Genomic DNA, 22232 nt, shown 5'->3' on the forward strand with positions numbered 1-22232 from the left:
ATCTGCTAGTATCAACAGCAGTATTGTGCCAGTGGCTATCATTTAACAGCGGTTTTAAGAAAAATAAAACCTCATGATGATAAACTGTTTTTTTAAGAACATCCAGTCAACTGTATTTGTTACTGATAGGTGGCAACAACCCCACTGAATGTTTGGCAGTGCATGGTTTCGAAACACACTGACCAGAACCCTGGCAAATTATCAGTTTGAGATCACCGGACATTGCCTATCTGCATTTTCTTTCCAGTTTTAAAGGGTTCTGGATCCTGGATTTCAGTTTATTTTTTGCAGCTTGTGTTGGTGATGTGTTCTGGTAGTATATGAAACAGTCCCACAGTACAGAGGACAAACAAGGGTTTTGAGAACACTACACTACACCAAATGTACCATATCTCAAGCAGCGGAATTGCTTTATTCAAACTCGGTTTCCCTTGTTTTTTCTTTTCTTCTCATACAACTCTGACAAAGATGTTACAGTCCAAGGAAATTATCAAAGGCATAAAACAGAAGACAGCAAAACCACTGCTAAGGCAACAGCCCCCGGCTTCTTCTAATACAGTCCACTTGTTTGTTAGCACTGCAGCTCAACATCTGAAGACATTCAACCTTCGCCTCCAAATGGTGCTTTCATCTCTTCCCACTCAGCACAACTCAGCAACAATGAATAGTGGGGCTGACAACACTGGGAACTTAGAAAACAAAATGGTTTTTGCCTCTCATCAACAGAAGTAGCCACGCTCCTTTCTCCAGATTTACACCCATCACCTGCAGTGGGCACCTGAAAGAATTTGGAATCTATGGGACAAAAGGAAACTTAGGTTCAAATGTCTTCCCTTAGCTCTTATTCTCAAAAGCAACTTACATACACAGCAGCTTATGAAGCATTTTAGATCCCAAGAATGCACATTAGATATAGAGAAACTGCTGAAATCTCAGTTCTTTGTTCCACTGCAAATTAAGGGTCTCATAAGTTTGCACACTCTACATAATCTTAAAAAATGGGGTTTGGGTTCCCAAGTCCCTTGGCCAATTTTGAAAGTTTTACCCACGACCATATTTCATTCCCCTAAACGTTAAGCTGCAGAAACCACTCCCAAAACCAAGTCTGGGAAACAAATTTGCAGTCGCTCGGCATAGGTCAATACTTAGCCTGTTGAGTCACCATAATGACCACAGAACGGATGGATTATATGATTTTAATAGGTCACACACCACTGTTTTTTCCTTTACAATCACATATCCTAAAGCAACTAAGAGTGAGTTTGAGATAAGTCAGAAGCACGTGCTCACATGCTGTTTACTTTGAAAAGTTATCATCTTTTCTCCAGAAAGATGCTCTTACATCTGCACCTGGTCAGATGGTGCTTCTCTCCAGTCAAGGACAGGATTGGCACATGCATGGTAACAGCCTGCAGGAACAAAGGATGTATTTCTCTACATACAGCCCTGTCACTGTTGTTTCTGCAGCCAAGTGCTTGCCTTTTGCAATTACCTTAAAAACTAAAGAAATTCCACCATGCAGCTCTGTTTCCAAACAAACACTTATACCTCTGGTCTGTTTTTTTGTGTTTTGTTTCGTTTTTTTTTTTCCTACTCTGCAGTTGTGTTATTAAGACAATAAAGCATTGCAGTCTCAATTACAAACGTATCCCAATTTGCTGTGCAGTGTACAATAAATGCACATGGTCCACAGAACAGAAATGAGAAATGAATTTTCTTCCTTCAAGTGATTTGCTGATAACACGGAAAAATTTTCATCCCCTCTACATTTTTTATATGCCAAACTGTGCCTCTTCTGAAAATCACTCTGCAAAAAGCAGTATGGAAGCTAAAGGTGAAACACTGTGAATACAGCATGTAACAGCTCAGCCTTCAAACAATACCGGTGTGTTTTCTGGCTCTGTCCCCACCCCATGCCTTCCCTCCATCCTAGCTGAGCACCAATCCTCGTGAGCGGCTTCAGCAATGCCAAGATGTAAATTTCCTGCTCTGTTTCTCCAAGAAAATGAAGGATGATGCATGACGTGTGACATTCTGGAAGAATGGAACTAGCCACAAGGCTGTCAGCGGGGTTTGAGGTTTAGACCTCGGTAGTGGCAGGACTTAGTGCAATGAGAGCACAGACAAATCTGAACCCGTAGTGAGACCTCAGCTTGCAACAAAGCAAACGCCTGACACTCAACAGCAAAGCTGTGCTGAGATCATCACCTGCTCTGTGAAGTGCTCAGTGATCATGGTCTACAGAGGGCTGGACAGGAGCAAGGTGCAATTCACACACAGAGGGGAAGTAACTCTATGCAGGAGACAATAAAGAATTAAAAATCACTCTATGTTTAACAGGTACTATGACACAGCTCCACCTAAGGGCTTCAGGGATCCATTCCAAGTGCTCTCATGTCACAACACTGAAGAATTCAGTTGGCACGATCTCTTCAAAGTGGCAATTTCTACTCAATAAAAATCTCCTTGTGTCTTCTTATTTCCTAAAATCAGCTGGCTGCTCAACAGAACCCAAAAAGACTGTCCTCCTTGCCTGTCTCTCAAATTTCATCCTAAAGGGGGAAGATACAGTGGGACAAGGTACACTGGGGAAAATGGAAGGTGAACAGTGAGATGCAGAGTGTAGCTTAGGCTGGATCTGTAAAAGAAGTGAAAAAGAAAGTTTAGTAATAAATCCAGCTGGAATAGGTTCTCCAAAAATCTCAGTCTCAGATCATAATCAGTAGGTAATTAAGCTCCAAGGAGCAGCACAAGCAGTCAACAGCACTATCCATGGAAACACCAATTAGCTAGCTGAAAGAACCACACAGTGGCCATTCAGGCAATCTGTGACCAGAGGAGAGAGGACAGCCTCGATCAACTCAGCAATTGGACATTGGGTACTCATGAGACAACTGGTGGGTAAAGAAGTGATGTTAATGAAGCACTGATGGGCTATTTACCTTATGGTTACTTTTCAGGAACATAGGGTGGAAGTAGGTACGAAAATGCCACAAAGCAAATGACATGAATTTGAAACGTACATCTACATGGAAAATTGAAGCTTTTAGGTTTTCTGGTGGTTAGGAGCCTGCAAACCACTTGACACAGGCAGATCTTTGTGTGCTTGATCAACCTCGTGACTCCAGCAGAGCTGTGTTTGATCGTGGCCACATTTCTAAGATTCAGAAAACACTGCATAGAAATTTGGTCTTGGGCCAATCTTGATTATTGCATCTTGTAGGAGCAAATGCATCTGTGAGAATTCATACTGAAATTTCCTCAGGGACAAAGAAAGAGCTATTTTTCTTGATGCTTTTGTAGTCACTGCCTCAGTGTAATTCTTTTCTTGCCAGCATCAAAGCAGAGTGGGAGAGAAGATTTTCCTCCAAACCAAGATAAATCCTCTCGCCTCTAACTTCTGAAGGCTTTGACTTATGACTCACAGTGTCCGATGTGAACTGAAGCTGTCAGCCCCAGATCTGACCCAACACACGCTAAAATCAATGGGAGCCTTCCGGCTGACTCCGATGGAAGCAGGGTCACACCCTGCACAGATGTGAGCCATGCTCCTAACAAAACCACCTTCTGCTTTTGGATGGCAGAAGGCACGGCGGGTCTCAGTATGGTGGGGATGCCTGAGGTCAGGGATTCTCTGCAATGATAAACCAGTGCAGAGCGAGCGGCCAGCACACCTGTCTGCACCGCACCCTGCGCTAGCACTATCAGCCCAGACAAAACAGAATCCAGAGCAAATATTTGTCAAAAACGTAATGAGAGCTGATCTTGGCAGAGGCCAAAATCTGGCCCTGGTGGAAAATGTAAAATAATTAGTTCATCTTAAAATAAAGTCTTCAAATAAAATAAACAGAGGCCTGAAGAAATGAGCTCAGGGCAGCTCAGAAGCTAGAGAACACTCGCATCAGGCTTTGCAGAGAAGCTTCATGCTTGTTGAATGCGTGGGTCAACCCAGGACTTCTGAAAGATGGGGTGCAGGAGTATGGACAGTGTCAGATTGCATTGTACATCAGCAGAACACCAATAAACTGTATCCTGCCTTTAACACTCTTCATACAGTTCCTATTTAAAACAGTAAGAAAGGGGAAAAAACCCAAAACTATGGGGAAAGGTGAATTTTACAACAAGACTCATGTAAAACCGTTTTGAGGCTGTCAGAAGAAGGAGTGGGGGGGAGCACTTCTGAAAAATGAAAACACTGAACGTGTCATGTTGGTAAGGGATTGAATATAGGCAGGAAGAAGCCAGAAGCAAAACTGAATATTGATCTTTCAATAGCAGAGAACTTTCAGGTTGGATGATACAGCAATTTTGGGTTGCTCCGCACCTTGGCTTACTCCCAAGCTGATGCAGTTATCTGAACAACTTTGGGTGGGAGAGGCGGTGTGGCAGCCCCATGGGCTGGTACGTCTCAGCACAGTGACAGAGGGACCAGTACTCAGGGCCCGATACAGTTTCCATGGCTCCAGGCTGAGGAGACACAGGCCCTTCTGCAGGCTGCTTCCTCCTGCACTGATTTGCCACTCAACCGAGAAACCAAGGTTAACAACAGGGAGGTTAACAACAAGGTTAACAACAGGGAGGTTCTGTGGGGCCAGGCAGCCCGTGCGGTGTGTGTGAGCACTGAGCACGGGTACCGGCTGTGTGCTCACCCCTGAGCTGTGTTCGCGTTTGGAGGAATGGGGAATCGCAAAGAGAACGTGATTCAAGTTTGCTAGCAACTTACCAGAATCATATTATTCCAGCAACGTCTTTCCTAGCTCTCAAGGTGATCTTTTCACATTACACCGTGCATTAGGGCTGGGGGCGCGCAGTATCCCTGAGCACTGCGGTCAGCACGTCTGTCCCTGCACGCACACCCACGCGGAGCGCGGATTCCTGCTGCATCCCCTTCCCTCCCTTCCCTGTGACAAGCCGCCCCCCGCAGCCCCGCCTCCCGCGCCCCTCTTGGGGACCCCGGCCCCGGGGGCAGGAGGAGGACCCCGGCCCCTTCCCCGCCACCTACTTCTTGCAGGGGATGAGCGCCTTCCTCTCCTCCAAGATGCGGAGGCGCTGGTTGAGGCCGTCGTAAGAGACGGCGGCCCGCGTGTTTCGGCCCGTGCCGTGCTCGTAGCGCACGCTGCGCCCTTCCCACTGCCCCGGCGCCCGGCACGGCTCGGCCCCCGCCCCGCCGCGCACCGGGATGCCGCCCAGCAGCAGCAGCAGCAGCAGCAGCAGCCCGCCCGCCGCCGGCGCCATGCTCCGCGCCGCACTGCGCGCCCGCCACGGCAACTGGGGGGAGCCGAAGGAAGGAGGGGCGGGGGCGGCCCGCCCCCAACCCGGCTCGCATCGCCTGCGCCGGCTGCGCGCTGCGTGCGCCGCGTGTGTCCCGCACGCACACGCACTCAAAATGTCGCCTGGGGATCCCGGCAGCGCCGGCGGGCACCGTGTCCCCCTTCACTTATACACGCACATACACACACACACACAAAATGTCGCCCGCTCGCAGCCGAGGGGCGATCGGGGCGCTCTCAGTGCCGCCAGCCAGGGTTACGCGGGCACGAGGCGGCTGCTGCGTGAAGGGAACGGAGTATTTCCACACGGACGCTGTCACAAAGCTCCCGCTGCTCTTCCTTGCCACAGGGCGCTCCGTGTGCTCTTCCTAACCCGCTGGAGGCTGCCGGGGCTCCGCACCAAAACTTTCCGCTGGGGGACGGGCAGGAGAGGAGCTCGGCCCGCAGGGGACGGGCGCGTGTGCGTTTGTTTGGGTTCGTCCCCTCACACACACACACACACACACACATTTCCACGTCCAGGAACGCGTTACACAGCCGATAGAGGGGCGCGGTGATGTCGGCGGGGATTACGGCGGTGGAGGTGATGTCACGGTGCCGGCCCGGCGCGCACACGCACGCACACACACACGCACACCCCCTCCGGCGTGGCGGGGCTGCCCGGGGAACGGATCGGACCCACGTCACGCGTACCGCCGGTATAAATGCCGTCCCGCGATTTCCATGGCTGTCGGCGCCGCTCCCGACACCGAGTGCGGCCGGACCCAGGGGCGGCGGCGGCGGCTGAGGAGGAGGCGGCTGAGGAGGAGGAGGCGGAGGAGGAGGAGGAGGAGGATGCTGCGCGCCTTGGTAGCCGTGTCCCTGTGGCTGCGGGTGAGCCCGCGGGCGCAGGGCGCGCCGTGCGAGGCGGTGCGCATCCCCATGTGCCGCCCCATGCCCTGGAACATCACCCGTATGCCCAACCACCTCCACCACAGCACGCAGGAGAACGCCGTGCTGGCCATCGAGCAGTACGAGGAGCTGGTGGGCACCGGCTGCAGCCCGGTCCTCCCCTTCTTCCTCTGCGCCATGTACGCGCCCATCTGCACGCTGGAGTTCCTCTACGACCCCATCAAGCCCTGCCGCTCCGTCTGCCAGCGCGCCCGCGACGGCTGCGAGCCCATCATGCGCCGCTACAATCACAGCTGGCCCGACAGCCTGGCCTGCGACGACCTCCCCGTCTACGACCGCGGCGTCTGCATCTCCCCCGAGGCCATCGTCACCGACCTGCCCGAGGGTGGGTGAGCGCCCGGCCGGGGGCGGCGGGGCGGCGGGGGGCGGCCCTTGACCTCGCGGCACCCCCCGGCCCCGACCCCTCCGACAGCCCCTCTGTTTGCAGATGGGAAGTGGACGGACTTCACGCAGGGCGTGCTGGTGCCGGACAGACCCCCGCAGCCCGAGTGCAGGAGCCGCGGCCAGGGTGAGCCTGGAGGGCCTCCCCACCTCCCCTTCCCGCCCCGCACCCCGTAACCGCTCCCCTTTTCTCCCCCCGAAGAGCGATGCAGGTGCAAAAAGACGAAGCCTACTCTGTCGACCTACCTGGCCAAGAACTACAGCTACAGTAAGTGCTGCAGGCTTTGCCCCGCTCTGTTTCCCACCCCTGTGCTTGCCCCCTCTCCAGGCCCCATCTCCAAACCACGGGTGTTGAGGTTTCTCCATCCAACACTTTTCGTGGGTAACATTGACCAACACACAGATGTTGGTCACCGTTTCCCACTTTTCTGGGGAAGAGTGGGATTTCGGTAGTGTATGATAGGACCAACAGGTCACCCTGCAGGAATAGCTCTTGCTGCTGCAAAGGGCGCTCCTCTGAGTGCAGATGAATGTGGCCCAATGCTGCTTGGCCAGCTCCCGTGCTTGTCCAGCAGCTGGAATTAACAGATTTATTACCTAAATAGAGCTTTTAAAGATAAACAAAGCCACAGAGAGGTAAAACTTTTTTATTACTTGTGTATATGCTTTTACTTGCTAGCTGGAGCTTCATCTTGTGGGGAATTGTCACAGGTTAACTGAATTCAGTAACAATTTGCAGCAGCCAGGCAAGGAGTTGGCCGGTAGTTTTTGTGTTGCATGACATTGTGGCTGTACAAGTAAGTATTCACTGCACCCCCTGCCCTCCTATCCCATCCATGGGCTTTCTGCTGCTGGGAGCACAGAGAAACAGTAGTTAACATTGGTTACATACCAGCTTAAACATCTTTAATGTCAATAGAACCTGTTAATAGTGAATTGAATATGCAGTATCAGGCTTAGTAATTTATAGGCTTTTTCTCAGGGAAAAGCTGTTTCTTTGAGGGAAGTACTGGCTTATCTTACAATAGAGATGTTATATGTAGTTGATTCCTGTTTATCTGATAGCAAATGAAAGCAAGTTTGTAGTTATTGGTTTCTTTGTTAGTATGTGGGGAAAAAAAAATCGTAGTCAGTTCAGTGAGAGTAATCAAATTGAGCAGGGGGGTTGAAACTAGATGATCTTTGAGGTCCTTTTCAACCCAGGCTATTCCGTGTTTCCATGATTCTATGATCTACCTTAAAAAGGATATTGCAGATTTCTAGTCAGGGCATTTTGGTTGATTTATATGATATATTCTTTTTATGTAATTCCTTAGCCCGTCTTGATACACCATAAGGATGTGTTCAGGTGGGACAAGGAATTTTCACACTGCTCTGAAGTATATGTAAACAAAGTGATATAAAATGATTGTTCTGACCTGAAATGTGGGCATTAGCCATGCAAATTCTGATTGCAGGGTCTTCTCATTGCAGGGGCTTCAGTGGGAGTGTTACATGAATAAAAATTGCAACTTGGATTCCAATATTTAGAAAAGATTGAAGGATTTCCTTTGACTGAGTTTGTAAAATCAAGATTTTGTTGTTGAGAGGTAGATTTGTATCCAGCCTCCTCGAAAATATATAGGCTTGTTCACATGGAAGAGGGATTGAGAAACGAGAGAAGGGAGAGCAAGTTGCAAATAAAAACCACATTTTCCTGAAATGCTTTAAACTAATACACACAACAAACTGTATTTCTAGCTGGTCAGAACTTGTCTTACTTGTTAAAACTGTGAGCACCGTAGCTGACTATAGGTCCATGGCTGTTTTGATAGGTGTAATTTTAAAATATTTTCAGAAATCATTCCATACATCATGTCTTTTGTGCTATCAATATGAAGACAATGTCTGCATTCAGTACAGAAAATTCCGCCTTTTTTCTTTTTTTTTGATAAATATTATAGGTGAACATTTTCTAAACAATCCCTGTTGCGTAGGAGCTGCAATTTTTTTTTTTTTAACAGACTTGAAGGTGAATTGTGAGTCTCTAAAGCTGAAACTCTCTTTCTTCTTCACAAAAGAATGGTGTGACCATTTGAAAATAAGACCCTTCCTATTTTGACATTTCCTAGGGACAAAGTCCCTCATTTTGTTCCATTTCACCCATCTGGTGCTCAGCACAGGGCAGTGGCAGATACTCCTGGTTTGCTCAGACTCAAAGACAGTCAGGTATCAACCTCAGAGCCATCTGCAGAACTTCTCCTTAGCCTTGTGGATATGCAGACTTCTTCAGTAAAAGTGTGGATGCTTGTGCATTCAGAATCAGAAGAACCTCTTTCAGAGTTTGTTTTATATGAGAACGTTACTGCTGGTACATAATCTGAATGCAAAAGAAGAAAAAAGTTATTAACCGAATACAGCATGGAAATCCCAACCCTCTTCACTTCTAAGTACTTTTTTTAAGTCTTCCTTTCTTACATTTAAGAGAAGATGTGAGTTATTGGATCCGACCCAATGGCTTTGCTATTGATAAGGCTGTATACCAGCTATGAGGTTAAATTATCCGTTGCGTAATTGGAAGCAGCAACATGTGGATGTAGAACAGTCCAAATGTATGTGAGGAGTTGTTCTCAGCCGACTCAAAAGAGCTGCCTGTGCTTGTGACTCCCAGCTAGGTTGCCTGGCCTGATCTGGCAGAGCTTTAAGCACATGTTTCATTTCACAGTTGTCAACAGTCCTGCTGAAAACCAAAATCGGGATCAGTCCTCTGTTATTCTAAGCCACTGTATGTGCCCACACATGAAGAAAGAGCTCTAGTTTCACAGCCAAAACAACAGCTTTCAATTTAATGTGTTTTATTTAATTTTAGGTGGTGTTTAAATTTCTGAGGCTGTTTGTTGTTCTTACGCCGCTGCTTTTCTACTTGCAGTCATTCATGCGAAAGTAAAAAGCGTGGAAAGGGGGAACTGCAATGAGATAACGACTGTGGTTGAAGTAAAAGACATCCTGAAGTCCTCGATGCCAATTACTCAGTCCCAAGTGCCTCTCCTGACCAATTCATCCTGCCAGTGCCCACCTCTGCAGCCAAAGCAGGACGTCCTTATCATGTGCTACGAGTGGCGCTCCAGGTGGGCACCTGCGACGTGGTTTAGCGTAACGGGACAGAAGGAGGGCAACACAGCTCCCTTTCTGGTCACTTGGCAAATCTATTGTTAATATTACACCTCCATCTCGCAATTACCTTCACAGTTAACTTTTTCCACTTAGTTAATCTCGCCTGTAACCCACAAGCCATGGTTTTGTTGGGTGCTGGTGGTGAATTGCTAGGTACAGTGCAGGCAGTGGAGGCAACTCCAGCTCTCTGTGGCTGTTCTCTAGGAGTGCTGCAGGTACATGCTGCCAGCCCACTGGTGGTCCGTGCTGGTAGGATGGTGGAGCGGCTTGGATTAAAGCAGAGTTCTGTCCCAAGGGAGGGGATGGGAGTCCACAGGACACAGAACCAACCCTTCTTCCCTGGCCTGTCTAGGCTTCGGACTGATGCCATCAGTGAGATGTTTCTTGTCCCGCAGCTGTGCTGGGACCAGCCAGAGCTGCAGCCACTGGAGCTGTGCCTCCCGGATGGCAGATGAAAAGTAAATAAGCTCAGAGCAGTTTGCCAGTTCTGCTGTATGATTAAAAGTCAAAACAGAACTGACTTTACCAGACCTTTTCTCTGGCAGTCAGCCTAGCCCTAGGCATGGAAGGAAATCCAGCATGCTGATCTGGAGGAGAGGAAGCAGTGGACCGCAGCGTGCTTTTCTTTTTGGATTTTTGAGGCAATGTCCCATCCATTAGTGCCTCAAAATAATGGTAGCAATGATACCAATAGGACAGCTTGTGGTGTGATTGGTACGTGTGCCTCCATGCTGTGGGTCGGAGGTAAGATTGTTTGTAAAATGTACAAGCTGGTTTTGTATATGGCTGCTGACAGAACATACAGAACATGTGCTGCTGTAAGGATCATAAAACATCTACGTGCAGAGCTTAATGGACAATATCCATATTTTCAACCTTTTTTTGTGTTAATATTTTAAGAGGGTTTTACAGGTGTTTCTAACACTTGTTTAAGTTGCCATCTGGTACTTTATTATTACAGCTGTTTTGGGGGGAGCTAAGGGGCTCACAAGTTTTTTTTATTATTATGAGTATTTTATTATTACAAACATTTTATTATTACACAGCACCTTGCCACTCCCGATCTGGAAGTATTTCACAAAGATTAATTTAGAACCCTCTAGCTGTGTTAGGTTTGTTTATGGAGAGGTGCTCTGCGCCACGTAGAAATAGCATGACTGAGATAGCTAACAGGTGGCTCTGAGCTGCAGAGCTTTGCTGGAGTGAATCCTCAGCAGGTTCTTAGAGAGAAGAGATTTCAGGAGTGAAAGATCCTCATCATCTTCTCCTTTACTATGGAGAAAACGCAACAATTGCTAAATATTTTGTAATGGTTTTTATTTCATATAGATCTGTAAAAGCAGCATAAGCTATTTTATGTGTTTCCTGTTGAACTCAACAGTATGTAAACGGGAAGGTTTGAGTTGCAGTAACTTTTTGAATACCAGAGACAAAATGGGTGGAAGCCGCAGCCCTCCTGAAGTCAATGGCAAAACACTGGTTGCCCTTAAGTAGGATTAGGATTTCACTCACCAACTTGGTTTGAACAGCAGCTGCTGTTCTGATGTCCTGCTTGTTCTGATGTCTTCACCAACGCTGATGTCTACAGGGTGTCTTTTAGCAGTAGGGAAATAATACTGGAACATATTGAGTCCCAAGACTTTAAAAAAAAAGAAAAAGAGAGAGAGAAGAAAAGCAAAAGAAAATATTGAGAATAGTTATCACTAGAGAAAATACAGAAACTTCAGCATCCCTCCACTATAAAATAGTTGTTTCAACCTTGGTATTCATAAGGTATGCTTTAGAACAAACTCTCTTAGAAGCTCTGTAAGGCATACACCATTTAATAACTACACTTTTGTTTAATTCATTTTATACTATCAGTATTTTCATACAGGAGGTGGCCAGAATTAATTGGTAGACAAACGCCAACACCCATACTTGTTCCAAATTGACTTTAAAACTCCCATGAAGTAATTACTGTAACACATATTATTGTATTACAATATTATGTAACACATAAATAATGTAATCATAACGTATTAGTAGATAGCAATGGAGACAACTTTAAGTGGTCAGGTAGTGTTACCTGTGTTTGTCAGAAAAGCTGTATTAACTTGTGCACGTAAACCTAGCTTTGTTTTCACCAAAGAAGTCAAATACATTCATACATTAGTTTAAACTGCTCATTTCTGCACACACACACACTGGACATAAGCAGAAATCTATGTGATAAAGGCATTTAAACAGTTTCATAGGATGTTACCCAACTCATCACTTTTTGTTAGGCAGGACAGTTTTCCCACTCAGAACAGCGGCAGGTGTGGATAAAAAGCTCAAAACGTTTTCTCAGTACTACTTATATACTGTAGCTTTGGCTCTGAAATGCATTTCTGCCCATCTTCCTGTATGCAGAAACTATCAATACCTGCTAGTTCGTTGTAGTGTCAGTCAGTATTAAACCATCTGGAATGACATCTCAGGAATCAAAACCAAAACTGTCTGCTTGTTTCTTGATTTTCAGGTTGATGCTTCTTGATGGATGTCTAGTTGAAAAATGGAAGGATCAATTAAACAAAAGATTTAAGGTAAATACAACCAAATTAAAAAATGTTAATATTCTCATTAAAAAGCTAAAGACCATTGTGGATTTTTCAGCATTTAATAATTTGCTTGAACTTTACATATGCAGAACACCTCTGAGTATTATTGTTTTCACTTCAACGTTCTAATAGCTCCAAAAATCAGTCTGCTTATCTATGCATAGTTATATATAAACGTAAGTGAAAATCTGAAAACTTCAGTTTAGGATTTTAAAGTCTCTAAAATTTTACTTCTATTTTATCTGCCAAGTGTCCCTGAGTAGGATGTTGTCTGATCTTTGTGTGAACTCATATTGCGACAATGACTCTGAGAATTGCCTTTATATAGCTGCTTAGTGAAGTAGCTGTCTGGTGATAAGCAGATGAATACAGAGTCCATACTGGGTAAGAAGGGTAGTTAAAATCCACTGCATCTGATGAAAGGGCTTTGATGCACTGAAGAGTGCAGTCCTGAGACGCAGACTACTCACCAGCTACATCCAGATAAAGACCTCCTGCAGGTATTGTGCTTCCCCTGGCTGCTTTCAAGGAACATTGGAGGAAAAAGTCAAAATCACTGTTATCTCTCCCTGCTTGTAAACTCTTTATAATATAGAGACAATGTCTGACTCTTCCTCACACTTGTGGAGATGAAAGAGATTTCTCTAATTCAGGAAAGATTTCAGAGCATTAAAGACATACAGGTATATGTACCTTAATTAAAGAGAGGAGGAAAAAGATTGCATATATTCATTTGTAGAAGCTTTTAGATTACAGGCCATCTTCTTTCAGGCACCTTTACTTGATGCTTTTATCATTCCCCTTTCTCCTCACTTACTCACGTGAAACCTGTTCATGAAAACAAAAAAAAAAAGAACTTCAAGACTGTAAAAAATAAATATATTGCAATGCAGATTAAACCAGGCAGGATTTGGGAGATTACTGACATGTAACTTGGATTCTTGTTCCCATAGCTGTAATCTTAATGACAAGTTGCTGGCACATATTGTTTTAGTGGGCTTCTCACACTGTTTTGTGATTTCTAATTGTAGCTTGAAACCTGTTTGGACATTCATTTTCAGACAGTCAAAATAGATGCACGGCTGCAAAACAGACTACATCTCAAAGTATATGTCCTTCCTTCTGATATTAGTAGCTTCCTAAATTAAGTCCTCCTTTAAACATGTTTGAGTGATGCACACTTAAATGCCTGCTGATAGTTTTTGTTTGATAAAGATGTCTACATGAATATGGTCAGTGTGGAGCTAGGTGTTGCGGTGGATTTGTTTAAAGTCCATCATTCATCTCTGAAGAATTACATCCAACATTTATCTTGAGTTGCTGATTAAAATGAATATTTTGAGTTGTCTCTGGACCACAAAAGACATCTGTTAACATAACCACACATGGCTGGTCTCTTTTCTAGCCAGGCTGAGAGCCTGCACAAGGTCAGTGCAGAGAGATCAAACAGGAAAGCTGCAGAGCATTGCTCTTGCTCTGATCGCTGGGCAAAGCCCTTTCTTTGGGAGTTTAAGACAACAAAGTGCATTAGTAGAAGGAAAAGGTGAGGACTTTCTCCAGCTCCTACTGTCTACCTCTCTTTTCTTAAAACGTGTTTCTGTTCCTAGAGGTAAAAGAGTTCTGCAGTGTTGCAGATCTCCATAGTTTGGACCGCCGAACCACTTAAGAGCACTTTAAAAACCCTTGTTTTGTGGAAAGGAATGAGAAGCACACTCACAGGCAGCACGCAGGAGAGATGTGCAGTTGTCATTTTCATCAGCTGATATTGTGAAATCCTTCCACCCAAGAACATGTGGCAGGTTTCCACTACAGCCAGCTGTTACATACTGAGCTTGATGGCCCTGCCAGACAGAGCACAAAGCTGTGAGATCCATGGTTCTGGATAGATGTAATTATTTATGGTAATGTCTTTCCCTCTTTTTCTGCCCTTCACAGAGATGGGAACAGAGACTGCAAGAACAAAAGCAGCGAACAGCCCGCAGTAAGAATCAGAATGCAGGACGCAGTGGTCGGAGCGGGGCCTCAAAACCATCAAACAAGAACACCAACACGCTGGTCAGTGGCCCCAAAAAGGCCACTAAAACGAGAAATGGCCAGAAAGAAACGAACACTAAAAAAGTATGAGTGTGACATATCGGGCAAAAGAGGAAAGATTTTTCTTACGTGATGAGGGTCGCTATCTGGCTTGACTGGCATGTTTTATTAATCCAAAACTCATCGACTTAGAAACTCCATTTCTACATAGACATTTTTGCTGCACTTTACTTGTAAAGGTTTGCTTTTCCTTTCAAGCCACTGCAAGCCGCAGAGTGTAGGCTTGCACTAATACGTGGTAGGCATAGACAGTCTGACTGAGCTTTATCTTAGGGCTCTCATTTGCAATTCTAGGTAGAGCTGTCTTGGCTGCTAGAGGTTTTAACTCTGTGTCCCTGTTACTCTGCCAGAGGTTGGGAGGGCTGCACAAGGCATCTCTTCTCTGCTCAGAAAGTGCACTTTGCAGCTAGGTGTGTTAGTTGGCAAGTTACTCAGTGAGTGAATCTGGTGAGCTGAGAACCATGGCAGCTGAGGAGCAGCAGGGAGATGTAACTTCTGGCAGAGAGCTGCAGTAATTGCGACAGCTGCTGTAGCTGAATCTATCTGCTGTTGGGAATCACAGCTCTTAGTAAGAGCAGTCAAAAGCATAGTTTACCAATAAGCATCTGGGTATGCATTATGTGATTATTTACTTTTTATGAGTGCCAGAAATATGCTTACAGTGTTAGTTTTTGACTTTGTGTAGCAAAAATGCCTTGAAAGCAAACTAATTTTTTTATTATTATTACTGTACTTCAGGCTGCCTTCTGTTGTTATAATTTCAAATATATTTAAGCATCTAATTGAAAAAAATCAGTATTTTTTAAAAGGACAGATTAAAGTGAAGCAGATCTGCAGAATTCTTAAAAATAATGTATGTTTGCTGTAATATATCTTTGTTACAAAAACTGGAAGAGAAGCATTACTCTAAACATAACTGACAGCTACTGAACAGTATTGAAAAAGAGGGCTTAGTGTGGCTCCATGTTCATGTGGATCATTTTTATCATTTGATACCAAATAAATAAATAAACAGACTAATAAATAAGAAAGATGATTTGTCCCTGTTCATTAACTTCTGAAAACAACTGGCTAAGTTCAGTTCTGCTGACTGGAAAGTAATATTGACTGCAAGCCGCTGAGGACAAAGCAGTTGCTAATATTTATGTACTAAGTTGTACTGACCTGTTTAGCTGAGTGAGCTATGAAAAAAGCAAAGGTGATACAAATCTAACTGGCATAACACCAAAATGGCATTTATGCTGTTCCTGCCCAGGCTTTACCTGGGTATGGCAGCATGGCTAGCACAGTCTGATTTCTGCTAACAAATAAGGAGGTCACCTTCACTGACATTGTGAGAGCTCATGATTGATATCTTGAACTTCAGGAATTCCTACAGCAAAACTGAGGACTAGATTTAGTGTTTCTGATACCTGTAAAACAAAACTGATATTTCTAAAATAGAGAGGGTCTACATCAGAAAAAATAACTAGCTCTGTGTTGGTGAACACAAAGAGTTTATAGCAATCATGTCAGTATATTGATCTATATCCCTGCCTGAATTCCAACGCAATTTGCATAGGTTAATTTTAAGACAAAATATGCTGGAGTGATTGTGGTAGTAGCACCAACACAGTTAGCAATATGCTAACACAAGGCAAAGACATAAATTCTGATTTAGAATGCTTAAAACAAAGGGACAGAAATGGAACAGAAAGAAATTTTTAAATAGCTTATAAGGTAGTTCAGAGGGAAAAAAAATCTACACAACTTAAGTGGTCATTGGTTGAGTTTTGAACTGCTGGCTAAAATAAGCAAAGGTCATCATATGAACGTAGGTCTTTCCTACTGATTCTGAGCAGATGTAAAAATTTATCTCTATGGAACATCTGCAGAATAAGATGCAAAATTTAATCCAGGTGCCAGAAACGCTGAGCGTGTACTGGATTCATTGGCTATAATGAGAACTGTGTGTGTTTAACATGTCAGAAAAAACAGACCACAAACTTTAGTTCCTGAATACAGACTATAGGTGAAATTTTAACCCTGTGGGATGAAATGGAACATAATAAATTGCCATGAAATGACAAAAAATTTTTCTGCAGGTGATTACATTAGGCAAGTTTGAAAATGATGACTTAAGTAAGCACAGTCTAAAAGATAAATATGGTTGGAAAGATTCTACATTTTTCTATTGTGTAGCAGGAGTTCTTAAACTTTGATTCCCTACAGATGTCAACCTGAAGTACTCCAATAAATATGTATAAGAGTAACTAATGAAAATTGATCACAGTCCTATCGATGTGAGACTGAAAAAACAAATACAGAAGCCATGAGATTTCACTTTAACAACTTTTAATGGTGAATGTAGCCAGGGGTGATGCTTATTGAATGAACCCTTTGGAACAGCTAGGTAGTCTCCAACTTTACATACTATTTTTCAGTTGTTAAAACTTTTTCTGTATCAGGGAAATGAAATGCTAAAATTATTTTCTAAAGAGAGTTTTGTGTTTCATTATGGAATAAACTTTGATGCACCAAGCCCAGTATTTCTAAATCCCTTGACATTTTCATATATGCTTTATGCTGAATAAACTAACTTTCATTCTGATGTGGTAAAGATACTGAAGAAGGAAAGGTAGTACAACAAAAAGCAGGGGATATCATCATACAAAGGACAGATGTGCAGGCAGGGGAAATTGGATTAATGTTTTCGCAAATCCATTCTTTCTGGTTTTTGTTTGTTTGGTTGGTTGTTTTTGATGAAGCCATGAATCAGCTCAGTTCAGTACTAGTATAACTCAACCCATTTTGAAAATCCCTTACATTTCTTAACTTCCTGCAACACGAAATGCCAGCTGAATGCAGACTCAGAACACCCCTGTCTTCCAGCCTGCTGCCCTTACCTTTACAAAGATGTGAGACAGATGTTGGAGCAGCAGGGGCTGTTCAAGCAGGCAAATGTATCCTCCTGCGGACCCACATGGCCAACTCATCTCTTCTCTCTACCATGTGGCAAGAAATCAGACTCAGCTCTCCTAGTGCACATCTGGTACTACGTTAGGGCACCCCAGCGCTGGAGTCACAAAACCTAGCTTCAGCAGAGTGGACAAGTAGACTATTGATGGATGAAAGCAATTATTGTACCTATTCACAGCTGAAATATTAGCAAGCAAAAAATTATAGTGTCAAGTGATTTTTCTCAGTATTATAGCTGCCTTCCTAGCGAGGGTCTTGGCTTTTTTTTTTTTTTTTTTCATTTAAAATAGAAATGGCTTGGGACATCGAACAGATGTTTCTAGTGAGTGTCTTCCCACACATATGTAGCCAATTTAGTAAGAACTACCACTGAATATTTTTACTGAATGTTCTAACCACAATTCCAAAAGGAATGAAACCTGAAAAAATATTTGTTCTAATTGCGAATAATTGGCTTCATTTTAGAGGGGCACTGTAAATGCAAATCAGAATTCTTAGGAACCACATTAAAAAAAAAAAAAAAAAAAAGACAAACAAAACAAGAATAAAAAGAAAGCTAAACATAACCTCCCCTCCAACAGAACTTGAATGACCCGGTCACTTTAATTCAATTCAGCGTTGTAATTTTATTACTTTTGTCCAGTCACTGCATATAACTGAGAAATACTTCCTGAACAAACAAAAGGAAGATTTTCTAGTCCAAAATACTCAAACAGCTCTTAAATTATGTTCTTTGCCGTTGTAACCTAGATTTCAAATGAATGGAACCTGAAAAAATATTTATTGCAATTATGCACAATTGACCCACATTTTTTGGTTGTGCTTAGTAGCCGAATGTAAAAGCACATCTGAAAATGTTTCAACCACATTTTTCTAGTAAACCACATCAGCTCCGATTGATTTTGTTGATAAATATAAATACATCAATATGAGTTAATAGTTGTTTTTCCATTGATAGTAGAAAGAAGTAGCTTACAAGAACCTGCAAATGAGTATTTCATTTCTATAATGGTTCATAACTTCTAATTAAATATAATCAAGACTCTGTGGAAACACTACATTTAATTTCACTTGTTGACATTATATTTCCTGTGACATCTCTGAAATTGAGCACCAGCCTTATTACAGGGTGAAACAGGTTTTTGAGCCTGCTTGTTGGATATGCAGGAAATAGAGGGCATTCCAAATAACCTATTAATGTCAGACCTGCTCCTGTTGTTACTGACAGCAGACTTCTGGATCAAACTGTAGAGTAATAAGCACAAAGGAAAGCATCTGTACAGGAGGACACTCTTTTTCTCTAGAATCCTGAAATCAAAACATGGATGTATCTTACATACAAAATGCCATATATTACCGATAGAAGGTGCATGGATATAAGAGAGTGGTGCCCCAAATAGGCCAACATGTGGGTATTTTGCTTCCTTCTAGTTACAGTACGATGAAAACTTTCATTTTTAGATACTTAGATGACATCTGTGTTTATTCTCTGAGCAAACTAATCAGAAAACTAATTACTCACTCCCAAGGAATTGTGGATAAAGCGAACAGATACTTGCAAAACTTGACCTGCCAGTGTACCTCCTTCACCAGTCAGAGCAAAGGAAAACCAGTGCAGCAGTACACGACCACAAGCTTATTGACTCCATCTTCATGGCAAATAAATCTTTCTTCCCAGATTCCTTATTTTATTATGCAGAAATGCAGTACAAATACTAGAATAAGGCATACTAAGGCTTCGTAAACAGTACTGTGAGATGTAGATCTTGCTTGTTTATCATTCTAAAGTGAAACAGATCTTCAATATATACTTAGTTTCAAATTATGATTTCATTGAAGCTCCTAAGCAAGGAAATATGTGGTCTGTTATGTAACTAAACATGCCCTGTGATTCCAGTTATCTCCTGCTGGGATAAATATCTGAAAGATAATCATGTTATCTTTTGTTATTGCTGAAAGAATTTTGTCACATTTCTGCAACACCTAATTCTACAGAGAGCCACAAGACATTTTCTAAATAAAGGGTTGTGGCAGTCACATTCTAGTCACATCACATTTTGGCCATGACAACCCCAGGCAACACTACTGGCTTAGGGCAGAATGGCTGGAAGACTGTAGAGAAAATGGATCTGGAGGTGTTGGTTAAAGCAGAATTGAACACAGACCCGCAGTGTGCCCAGGTGGCCAAGAAGGCCAATGGCATCCTGGCTTGTATCAGAAATAGTGTAGCCAGCAGACATGGAGGTGATCACCCCTCTGTATTCAGCTCTGGTGAGGCTGCACCTTGAGTACTGTGCTCAGTTTTGGGCCCCTCATGAGGGGCATATGTACATATGAGTAGGAGTACCATATGAGTACAATGCCTAAATGTCGAGATAAACTTTTAGAGACAAAATAATCTGCTGAAATATTGGCAGTTGTCATGCTTCTGAATGTATGACATTCTGATCTGGAAGTCTGTATCTCAGACTGAATCTCCATCTGAATCTCCATCAGCTAACTTTTACTGTTTTCAAACATATCTTCTAAATTACTCCTTTCCAAAGCTGCTGAAAGACCTTACAATCACAAACATACTTAGGAGAAAAAAATAAACACCAAGAAATTAAATGTTCTCATATTTCAATTTGAGATTGAAATCTTATGCAATCTATGCCTAATATTCAGTAGGCTACATTGAAATATTATGCAAAGATTGCACAATATTTCAGTATAATCTGCTGAATCATTTTAACCAGGCACAAAACAAGGATCATGACTGACACACAGTAATATATTAACCCAAATAAACACAGTCCTTCAGTGGCTACCAGTTGAAACGAACAGAAAAACAAATACTATATTGCTTGAGAGTGATGTAACGGAGGATGAAAAGTGATGATTAAACAAGCAAAGTGATGGTTAAACTTATATACAATAATATCAAAGTTAACCTTGCAGAACTAGCGTAACCCTATAACTGACAGAAATTTCTAAAACTAGTATGATAGGTAATCCACACTATTCAAAACATTTGTAGGATACCTATAAAATATTTACTGTTTGGTTATGAACTTCCATCAGAAGTTTCGTGAACTTCTAGAAAGACTCAAATACAGTGTGCTGTTTCAGCATTTCTGGTTCTGTAAAAAAATAATCCCATCTAAATTTCCAGTGTTATATTTGCCCTGGTGGTAGACAAGCCACTCAACTATAGCAAAGATCTTGGGAAATAAAATGAATTGACACGTCTGAAATCATAATATTCAGGCGTTTTCTGGGACTGCTTGGCTTTAAGTACAACATACCATCACCCAAAAGATCCAGAGCACTGGAATAATGTGAGGAAGAACAGTCTTAATTGGTTTTTGAAGTAAAAAAACAAGCCAAAGAACATATGGCAGTTCTGAGGAATGTTTCTCAGAAGTCAGCTCACTGAGGTGAGATATAAATTCTGCACTAATCAAAACTTCCTACTGGCTCACCTCAAGTAGAGTTTATTGCAATAAAGAAGCAGTAGGTGAAAATGGGCCACCAGGAGAATGCTCAGTCCAACTCCTGCTAGAGGAATGTCTATAATAACAAATTAAGAAATGCCCCATCACAACAGAAATATTTGTCAGGAAGTTCTTTAGAACAGCTAGCTACATTAAATGCTGTAGGAGCAGAAGGGAAAGTGTGAGAAGACTTCACTCTTTCTGGACTTTGCATTTATAATCAATGCAATAAAGTAAACCATTACTTGAATACCATTCCTTAATATCTCAAACGTCAGCAGACTTGAACAGCAAAAGTGAGAAAGCATCAGCTACTGAAGGATATCTATGTTCTTCAGAAAAGCCAACCAAATTAGACTGAAACAGGATCAAACTCATCAGTTTGTCAAGGATGTGTATTTCAAGATGAGCTGTACATAAGGGCAGACTTTATACTTTGCCTCATCTGATCTATTTGAGTAAATGGGCTGGAAAGAACCAGCTAGCTTATTATCCTATCTGTGACAGAAACCATTAGAAGATGATAAAGAGAAAGATAAATAATACAATTGTTTGTCAGGGCCCTGAGGGAGTCTATAGGCCCTGATAGCCCTAAGCAGTCTCTCTTGGGGTTCACAGCCATGCTGTCTGCTGCAGATGAGACCTGGGCTTAATCCTATGTTGTACTACTTGTCTCTGGTTCCCTTTCCTGTTGCTCCTGACAGGACACTCGAGTGGGTGTTGGACTTGGTTCACAATCTGCCTTGCCTGGACTGCTAACGGACATTTTTCTGCTAGGATGAGGTGTGGCTAATCCACCAGTGAGGGCACAGCCTGTGCTACAGTCATCTTTGGTTTGAGGCCCACTCTCGCCTGTGGAGTTTTCCCACACTTGCTAATGCCTTCTGAATGCCTTCTGTCAGTGTAACTGCAACCCAAGATCTTTCAGCATTTCTCCTTTATAGACTGCACTGGCTACCTCAAGGGTTTCCAACCTTTTGGTTTGCCTGGGCTGCATTAAGTAAAGAAGAATTGACTTGGACTGCACAAAAAAATCCCCGCCACGTAGCAGAGGGTGCTGAGGCAGGGCAAGGGGACAGCCCCAGTGGTGTGTGCAGTGCGGTGGTTGTTCCTCGGGCTGGCAATGAGGGCAGCGTGTCCTGCTGCGGGGTGCGTTGTGTGTGTGGGAGGCAAGGAGGGGACGCGGGAACCTACGTGCAAACTCTAAGGTTCCTAAAGCAGAGAGACAATCCGTGCTTTTCTTTTAAAAAAGAAAAACTGTTTATTGTTATGTTTTTTACTGCTTTCTCATTTTGTGGTGTTAATTGTCGATGGTCCAGTCTTTCTTTCCAAGTCCAAACAAAGCCTCTGGATGGATCTTCCTGCTG

The 22232-nt window shown here is 43.3% G+C and overlaps 2 protein-coding genes across 2 annotated transcripts in view; one reads left to right on the top strand and one right to left on the bottom strand.

Moving 5' to 3' along the window:
• Nucleotides 1–5315, bottom strand: part of EPDR1 (ependymin related 1) — a 30020-nt gene extending 24705 nt beyond the window's left edge. The window contains exon 1 of the mRNA XM_085226581.1: nucleotides 5003–5315. Coding sequence (XP_085082707.1) covers nucleotides 5003–5235 — 233 coding nt within the window. The 5' untranslated portion in view covers nucleotides 5236–5315. The remainder of the gene's footprint in view (nucleotides 1–5002) is intronic.
• Nucleotides 5316–5733: 418 nt separating this feature from the next.
• SFRP4 (secreted frizzled related protein 4) lies at nucleotides 5734–15462 on the top strand. Its single transcript, XM_085226580.1, has 6 exons — nucleotides 5734–6546; nucleotides 6649–6729; nucleotides 6805–6870; nucleotides 9511–9709; nucleotides 12259–12322; nucleotides 14273–15462. The coding sequence occupies exons 1-6, from the start codon at nucleotides 5994–5996 to the stop codon at nucleotides 14459–14461; spliced, it is 1152 nt and encodes a 383-aa protein (XP_085082706.1). The 5' UTR covers nucleotides 5734–5993; the 3' UTR covers nucleotides 14462–15462.
• The last annotated feature ends 6770 nt before the right edge of the window (nucleotides 15463–22232 follow it).

This window comes from Meleagris gallopavo, chromosome 6, assembly GCF_905368555.1.
Source record: "Meleagris gallopavo chromosome 6, MGAL_WU_HG_1.1, whole genome shotgun sequence".
NCBI classification, from domain to species: domain Eukaryota; kingdom Metazoa; phylum Chordata; class Aves; order Galliformes; family Phasianidae; genus Meleagris; species Meleagris gallopavo.